The 9,591-nt window shown below is 36.3% G+C and overlaps 1 protein-coding gene across 2 annotated transcripts in view; it reads left to right on the top strand.

The window, feature by feature from the left end:
• The window catches only part of LOC134534775 (protein tramtrack, beta isoform-like), a 76,264-nt gene extending 70,648 nt beyond the window's left edge, over nucleotides 1-5,616 (top strand). Inside the window, exon 8 of one of the 2 annotated variants that reach the window (XR_010075536.1) lies at nucleotides 4,924-5,009. Coding sequence is in view for 1 of the 2 variants with exons in the window: in XM_063373344.1 (XP_063229414.1) it covers nucleotides 4,924-5,192 (269 nt within the window). In the remaining variant the exon portion in view is untranslated. Of the gene's footprint in view, nucleotides 1-4,923 lie in introns of both variants that reach the window. The other variant, XM_063373344.1, reaches the window with a different exon arrangement.
• Nucleotides 5,617-9,591: the final 3,975 nt, after the last annotated feature.

The following is a 9,591-nucleotide window of genomic DNA, read 5'->3' on the forward strand; positions in this document are numbered from 1 at the left end:
TTAGATCCTAAATTTGTTACATCTAATCGTGGAAACCAAAGACTCGTTATTGCTTTCTTGTGAAATGTCTGTGAATGCTCGGACATCAAAAAATTGTGGTTCGATGGGTAACAAGTCTCAGTACAGCTAGCGCACAAACTTGCCAAACTACGTGCCATGGGAACAAGGCTGTTAGGACAGTAATTTTCGTGCAATATTATTTGTCTGTGTTTGAGGGAAGCCATGTTCTTTGTCATGTTTGGTATTGGATGGCGGTGTTTTAATGGCTGATTAAATAGTTGCAATGTGATTATTTGGGTGTGTTGTATTATAAGTGTACAAGTGACAATGCACTCCCGGCAGTAGCATTAGTCACAGAACAAGGCTTAACATTGAGTGAGTAAAAGAACACTGCTCGATGCCAGCAACATAGCTCCTCAAACGTTATTCTCAAATGACTGCGTCTTCTGAGTGTCTACTGCTTGCTGAGACTGCTTCGATGGCTGCTTAAAATGTAGTCTGCCAGCAGGCGAGACCACAGTCTGTTTGCCCAGATATGGTCATCTATTTTTGGAGCTTAAAGACTCGTTAGCATGTAGTCTGTAGGTGATACTCTTGAGTAGTAGATTAAAAATTGGTAGGTTGTCCATCAGCCTACTGTTGTGGAGTCCTCAAGACATGGGGGGCTGGCATAGTTCAGGACCTGTTTTCCTAATTGTATTATTTTTGCAGACTTGAAATATTCAAAAATATTTTGGTCTTTTGAAGGCAGGTAAAGGTATGAAATGATTTTTTTAATTAATAACTGGATAGGCATTTTTATTTTATTTTCTGGTGAGGTAACCTTCCATAACCTGCAGTTCCATTAGGTCCCAGCACCCTCTCATGTGGCGAGTTGAGCCAAATGACATTTAGATCGTAAGGGATCTGTTGCTTTAGTAAGAGCCTGTCTTGTTAAAATTCAGGTCGTGGAAACAGAAGTGTGATTTTGAATGGACAAAAAACAAGAATGCACATTCACATTAGGTTTGTTTAACTTAAAGTGTCTTTTTGATCTTTGAACTCTTGGGGCAGTCTTGCCAGAAACAGTTTGGCGGTTGGCCGTTTTACTCGAAGAGGCAAGCTGCTCTCATGTCACTCAGGTCGTACCTTTGATGCTGCTGCTCTAGAGGAAGAGTTGCGAGGGGAAGTCGTCTGCTGGTTTTTTTGGCACGATTATCGGTAAATATGTATTGTACGGATTAGCGCCAAAAAAAATCGTACAAATATGAAATAACTTTCATTATATGCTCTTTTACGTCCTCTTTTCAAAACCGCCTGCGGAGATTAAAAATTCCAATTACTTTTGGAGATATCGCCGTTCTTATTTTGCAATACAAGCCCTATGTAATCATTCAACAGACGCCATATTATATTTTGCCGTGTGTGCGTGAATGCCTAAATAACAGAAATTTTCCATTAGGTAAGGTTAGTTACATGATAAATACTTCAAAATAAACGGAAATTAAAAATAATATCAATTAATTTTACTTGTATAGTTTTAAGTATTTATAATGTAACTGACCTGACCTAACAAAACGGGACAAAGGTGGATTAGGTCAGGTCAGCTACAGTATAAATACTTTGAAACTGAACGGACATTAAAAATAATAAAAATTAATTTTAATGGTTGTTTAGTTTTAAAGTATTTATAATGTAGCTGACCTGACCTAACAAACCGGGAAAAAGGATGAACAGTAGGAACTCACGTAATTTTCTTTTTACGTGATGTCGTTCAACTACGTCGCGAAAAAAAAACAACATAATAATACTTGTAAACAAGCAACAATGGTGAACGCGGGAAGCCTACGATTCACTCATCTTTCTGGACATACCCGAATACTCACGTTGGCAAGCCTTCTTTCAACAGACGAGAGGCAAACGCCCGATCGTGCATCTTCGGTTTTTTTTTTTTTTTGTTTTGTTTATTGTAAATAAATATGCAACTCATGAAAACTAATGGTCAATTAGGTTATGTTAGCTACATTATAAATACTTCAAAACATTGTGGATGGTTGATTTGGTTAGGATAGCTACATTAAAAATACTGTGAAATCATGTAAACGGTTTCCTAGCGCTGGATAGCTACATATTAAAATGTTATTTGCTAAGCAACCATAAAATGATTTTACAGTTTTTTTAATGTAGCTATACTTACCTAATATAACCAACCATCTACAATGTTTTAAAGTATTTTTAATTACTTCTTGCTAATTTTAAGAAAAGAAGGAGGCTTGCCAACGTGAGTATTCGGGTATGTCCAGAAGGATGTGTGAATCGTAGGCTTCCCGCTGAATGCCGCATCAGTGCACAACATGAAAATTAAAAAATTCCATATCTCCTAAAGTATTTGGAATTTCTGATCTCCGCCGGGTTTAATGAAAAGAGGAAGTTAAAGAGCACAGAATAAAGGTATTTTCGGATTTTTAAAATTTTTTTTTTAAAAAATCGCCAAAAAATGAATATTAAAAAATTCGATATCTCCAAAAGTAATTGGAATTTTTTTATCTCCGCAGGCGGTTCTGAAAAGAGGACGTAAGATAGCATATAATGAAAGTTATTTCATATTTGTACGATTTTTTTTGGCGCTAATCCGTACAATACATATTTACCCGATTATCTACTTCTGTGTTGTTCGCAGTGTTCAGTGTATTGTGGTTTTTAGGAAAATGAATAACTTTTATCATATTACAAATGAGAATAATAATTGTATGTTTATCTCATGATATTTTGAATATTTTTATGTGACATTTTATCGAAGGAGATTCTAATTCATACTTACTAACCATCACCAGACGTGGTCAAGCACCATTTCCGCAATGTTTTGGGCGGAACACTATGGTGATGATGAGGTAAAAAAGTGACTTCACCTACGTCACAGCAGGCAGTCTCCTAGCAATTCCTAACTCCGTGGGTTTAGCGGACAATAGCAACACTGACCCAGTACAGTAGTCGCGCAACACAACTTGCACTGAATGTCCAGGTTGTTATGGCAACCATAGCGCGTCTTGATATTTTTGTGATGAGCTGGGATTGTTCGTGTGGGGTGACTGACTGGCTCCCTTATTGGGCGGGGTGGAGGGCCAGGCCGCCCAGCCCGGAAGCTGCGGGAACCGCTGGAGCAGCGCCTGGGAGCATCCAGGTGCCTCGACTGAGGGGAAAGGAAAGGAGATAAAGAGCAGCGGGGAGTAGCGTAGAAGGAGGCAACGTTGAACCTGTTTCGAACCATGATGATGGTTTTGTTCACTGCCTTCACGTATTACCTCCGTCATGATATAATAAAAATCAAATGTGCATGTAAATATTTGTGGTTAAGTTAGTTTTATAACACTGCCAGAACTAGTTAGAGGTCATAGTGTGATTTATCAAAAATTAAATTGTATGTCATTTTTCATAAACTATCATAGGAAATACTGTTGGGAGACAAGTGAAGTTCACTGTGAAGTCAGTGTGTCTGGTACGGTTTTGTTCACCTACCATTTTAAATGCTTCATGAAAATATTAATAAAGTACCTAACAAGACTACTTGTGCTTTGTTTTACTTGTTTCGACCAAACTGTGAGGATTGACCTTTTTGTGGAATTAGGCCAATGGTGGATAATCCATGACCGCAAGCCATTTTTGGCCAGCCATGGCTTTGAACACTGGCCTGTCACACCAACAGAAAAGCATAACTAGACAGCTAAATAAATTCAAATTAAGCAAGATATAAATTTTTCAGATTTTCAGAGCATAAATTACACATTATAGATGCTGTAGACGAGAGCTATTTTTTACTGACAATGCTGAGTTGCTAGTGCTAATGGCCTGTCACCAACCAAGTAAGGACATACAGGGTGTGTGTTTGGTGCCAATACTGAACAAGCCATAACAAGATACTTAGTGACCTGCCAAGTGTTTTAATTTTTGTAAATGACCATTACTGTTTAGGTTGGCCATACCTGGCTCAGACTATGCTTCGTTCATGGACGAACTAACATTTAGTTCTGCTCACACTAGTCTAACGTGCCTCAGGGAAGAGATGGTATGCTGACAATGTATAGAAAACATTCTTGATTTAAATAAGAAATCAACATTTAAAACATGCTTTCTTATGGGAAATCCAAGTTTGAGTGGGAACCACATTCTCAACACTCAAACCTTTAACTGACCGAAAATTGTGGCAATGTTACAAGTTATGGTACTGTGTTTTTATTTACAAAGTTTTTATTTATTTACAAAGTTACTATGCATTGAAACCCTAAAAAGCTCCCAAATAAATTAAAAATTCTAAACTGTAACCAACATTTAAAATGGAACAGAGATTTTAAAAATATGCCTATTTTATACAAAACTCCCACTAAACACTATGTTAAGACTGGGCTGAACTACTACCAGTGCCATTAGTTCACTGGGCACAGAAAGCTTCACTAAGCGGACGTAGAACGAAGGTAAGTTGCCAGACCTATTTGTATGATCGTGGTGTAAATCACTCAATAGTGCAAACATGGCACCAGAAAGGCTCTCGTGAACATTGCAAAACCAAAAAGAAGCCAGTGTTGAAGTGTTCACTATGCTCTAGTCATCTTTGAATGACTAGACAGAAATTTTCTGCAGCTTAGGTATTAAATGCAGTAAGTTAAGAGATTAATGAAATATAATTTAAGTTATTTAAGAAAATATAAACTCCCCTTTTTCATGGATTTAGGTTGGGAGGTATAAATTGTAGGACTGTATATGATTAAGTTTTATCCCCTTCTTATCCTTGCATAAGTAGCATGTAAAGATAACCTTTTTGTGACTCATGGAATTCACACACTATTTCTTCATGTGTAAATTAGCTTATTAATAAGTAATTACGTTGACAGTAAAAACTTACAGTTCTTTCAACCTTTATTTATGCTAATACACACTGATTTTTTTCAGGTGCCATGGAATTTGTGCAGAGCAGCAAGGGCAGACCACTTCTGGTACATGGGGACTTCTTGTACCGCGTAGTTCACTGCAACGGCAACTTGAAGTACTGGGCTTGCATTGATGACAAGAAGTGTAAGTGCCGGGCTCGTATCCACACCGTTGGTAGTAGTTTGATTGCCAAGAATTTTAAGCACTGTCATTCTAACCATGTTCAAAAAATTAAAGAAAAAAGATGGGAATCATCTATTTTCTCATGTTCTCAAATTACAGACTACTGATGAAAAGAAAGTATCTATACTAACTTGCATTGGTACATCTTAACTATCATTCTCCAAAGAACTGTGCAAGTTGATTTGCTTTTATTCTAAAGTATCAATTCAGTATTGTTTTAGGAGTGCCATTTTTGTACACTCACCTTTTAAATTTTTTTGTAAGCCTCAAAAATGTTAAGTCGTAAATGCAATCAAATATCTTGCCACAACAATAAACTTTTTCCTGAATATTGTTAACTTGTTTGTCATAACAGGGCTCATAATAATATATAACAGAATTTACTTCTGGAAATATAGCTTTTGAGTATGTTTACCACTGAAAATAGAAGAAATTTGCTGTAGCAATTGGTTTATGAGAGTACTGTTACATGTTTCCATTCATGTTAGAGATGTACTCGGTTAATGTTTTCAGATTAAATATAAAAACAGAGTTGGGCTATGTCCAGTCTACTGAACGCACCCTGCTCAAAGAGATATTTCTCAAACTTGATAAATACTTCCATGATTTAAGTCAAGGCTAAAATCATACAAATGTATTTCTTAAAATTATGTTTATGTTTTAAAGGGTTAAATGAATTTGTTTAACCTTCAGCATGAATTAAAATATGACCTAACGGTCAGTTGGAGAAGAGGGCTGGGGGAGGAAGAGAGCTTGCTCATGCTGCCACGACACCTCTTCTCAGATCACCAGAATCAATTGTCGCACCTCGTCGCCTTCATTACTTGGTAAACCGATCCTTTAACATCCGCTGTCAATATTAACATATCTTAACCTTTTATTGCTGCTTTGAGGCCTGCTCTAAGAGATGGACCACGTAACCTAATTATTTTAATTCCTATATTCCTTTTTTATATTATTTTAGACAAAACTCACTCTAGTCCAGGACACGGTGGCCTGGTCCACACCATATACCGTGTTTTCTCGTATAATCGCGCACATTTTATTCTAAAATCAAGTTTGAAAAGTAGGGGTGCGACAAATATACGGGGGAAAAAAAATTTTGTTAGGTAAAGTTATTCATAAAAACATAACCCGTTCATGGAAAGTACGTTTATTTAAAAAAAAAAAAGTGGAGTATACAAGAGCACGTCAAACAATCTATATTAATAATTCCTTAAACAAAAACCTTTCTTCAACTTTAAATAGAAAAATCCAAAACTCTAACGCGAACCCAAGCCACTTGAATCTGACGTGAACTAGTGTCGTAGTACACACTTGCCACGAAAGAATGCGGGCTATCAAATGTAGTTAACTCGGCACCTGACAGAAAGCGTGCGTTGTATGCACTCGGCGAGATATCGATATTCGACTACGTGCGCGCGCTCTATACGGGAAGCAACATAACCAAACATGAATGATGCGCTGGCTACATTTTTATAAGCGGTACGCCGCGGCAACGCAGACAATCAGATAAAGGAAATAATGTTTAAAAAGTCTTTATAAGAAACTTTACACGTCAAACAACTTCGTATTTTTACGTTAATTTATTAAGTAAGTGGTAATGACCGAATAAATATTAGATTTCTACTTTAAAATACATCGTTTTATACAGAAAAGATACCTACAAAGTGCTCGGCATCTACTAGCGGGACCAAAAACATCATGCAACATTTACACGAGAAGTTTTTTTATCCCAATTTTGACAGCCTAAAATATGGTTGCAAGGATTACGCACCTGTAACTATTGCGCAATAAAACACGGTAATTTTTACGTGGCATTTGTTCAATGTTTATTATACGAGTTTTATTGTAAAATGGCGCACTCAATAAAATAACCTCTTTCCAGAATCTACTGTTAGTCTCTCAAGTGACCATGTGTTGGACTGTGAGACCGAGGCATATTGGATGCCTTAAAAGCCCACTTAAGATACCATCTGTAGACACAATAGTCATCAGATGTATTTATGGGGAGCTTTTGAGCCTAGAGCCACATGGGCTATGTCAAGTCCTGAATCACAGACATAGCTGGGTCCCAGAGGTGACACCCTTGCAGACACACCGCCACCTGAAACCCTCACTTACAACCGTCGCCCAAGAGCGTGGGGCTAGCCAACGAATGTATGATCAGATGAATTCAGCATGCACGAGTTGTGTGGTTGGGCTCCGAATGGGTGAGTCGTGCTGTTGTTCTCTGGTCGAACAAATATTGTCAGAGCATGAAACAGTACTCTGATCACAACGGATCACGTAATCACATGACTGCTGCATGTGCCACCTTTTAAGAATCCAGCCGTGAGGAACTCTACAGGTATTGTTCCGAAATTGACGTAACGACATGACGAACTCACAAGAAACATCAAACCAAACAAGATTAAGCATGAAATTCTTCTGAACTTAAATAAACTGTATTGTATGAAAACTTTTTTTTTTAAATAGATGGACAAATATAAAAATGTTTGTTTAGTCCTGCAAAATTGAGCTCAGCTAGTGAAGTTGGCGAGAAGTAGCTTCTGGTAAACAAGATCAATAATAACTGAAATGAAAAGTTTTAAGTTGGCACAAAAATACATTTTCAAAAATTTAAATATTTAAACAAATATTTTACACATTATTATTGTAACCAACATAACCACCATTCCACTTTAAATAGTACTATTCACCTTTATTTCCCACAGGCTGAAACATTCCAGAAATACTAGTTTTCTTTTAGCGTAATAAAATGATTATTATAATGGATAATGCTACATACAGTATATTGCCAGATAAAATATCAATTAAATTATAAATTTTGCAGTACTGGACAAGCGAGGCTTGTGTGTCAGGACAACTATGGCTCCACGTCGGAAATTAAAAGTAAACAGTCTGTACAGGCAGTGACTTCAGAACAAACAAGCTGACTCTTAGTGGCAGTTTATGAACCCGCAGGTACTGACAGAAAATAAAATGTTCTGGAAACATTTGTAATGAAGGAAGGTTCTGTGTAAACTAAAGTTTCCAGAACGAGTAAGCGGCATGAACTAATACACACTAGACTTATATATAGTGACTCACAAGTGGAGAGTCAGTCAGTCGGAGGCTCTGGTTCAGACACATCACGCTGCTCAGACATGTGAAGGCCTTGCAGGGCACATGGACATATCCCATGCATAGTTTGTTATGTCAAATTTGTATCATTGGCATAGGCTACCCAGACAAGTTGATTAAGTATGAATGTATGAAGAATCAGTCTGTAACCAGCAAGCAATTGTAGCACAGTGTATTATATGAAAGGAAGCTGTAATAAAGTGCCAGTAACTCTAGAGGCGGTGGTTAGGTCATTGCCTTTCGCACTCGTACTTGCCCACAGGTATCTTATCCGCTCGAGGATACAACAATTGTGGATCAGAGTAATTAATGCATGCAGAAACTTAATAATAAAGGTTATATTTTTAATTCATTATGCAAAATTATTTAGGCATATAGTATTAAATATTTTGAGTTCACTGACCTTATTTTTAAAATTTTGTTATGTTTTCACTGTCTAAATCTGCTGAACGTAAAATTCCTTTCAATTGACATTCTAAAAAAATTGGGCAATAAGTATTAAAACGGTAAAACGAAAAGTGTGAACAACCAGGATAAAGATTAACTCTGCACTGTTATTCCTTTCTCTACAGCCATTTTCTGGTTAACTACAAACTTTTCCAATTCAAAAATATTCAATACTTATGCATTTTATACCATCACATCATGCAAAATATCTATTTAGTCATGCTGTACTAATATTAAACATATTTTCTCTTCAAATTTTGTTAGCTTTGTTATAGAGGTGGGACGATACCACACTTTCGATACTCGATTCTGTATTGTTTTTTCAGTTCGATACTTTCGATACTCCAGGATTAATATTTTCCCATTGAGTAACAATTATTACAAATAACATAAATTAGTTTTAAACTATATAAATTCAATCTATCATACCAGCACAATGTCAGATTAAACTTAAATACATAATGTGTAAATAATTGCATTATATTAATGAAAGATATTAATTCATCATTATATATACATAAAATAAAACCAACAGAAATGTAAAATACAGTCCATAATCAAGTAAAGCTGACATGAGAAACAGTGGCCTTACATGGCCTTACAAAATGTTTGAAGTCCTTTCTTGGAGGGGGGGAAAAGTCACCAAGCCTAAATAAGAAATAAAAAAATTAGGCTATTGTAAAAAGAAAATCAGAAATTTTTGCTTGTTTTTTTTCATGTTACAAACAACTTTATGCAACAGAACAATTTTCAATAAAATTTTAACTTGAGAAACTTAAAATACAAAACAATCTGATCGTAAGAAAACAATAACAAACGGGTATATTCAGTTCAAAGATTAATGAATGCACAAAATATTTGTAAAGCGCGTGCACTATTTTCATAATCATTGCTAGTTTGCGCCACTAGTTTCGCTTGGTGCTGGCCATAGAT

The sequence above is a fragment of the Bacillus rossius genome, chromosome 8 (genome assembly GCF_032445375.1).
Source record: "Bacillus rossius redtenbacheri isolate Brsri chromosome 8, Brsri_v3, whole genome shotgun sequence".
NCBI lineage: Eukaryota > Metazoa > Arthropoda > Insecta > Phasmatodea > Bacillidae > Bacillus > Bacillus rossius.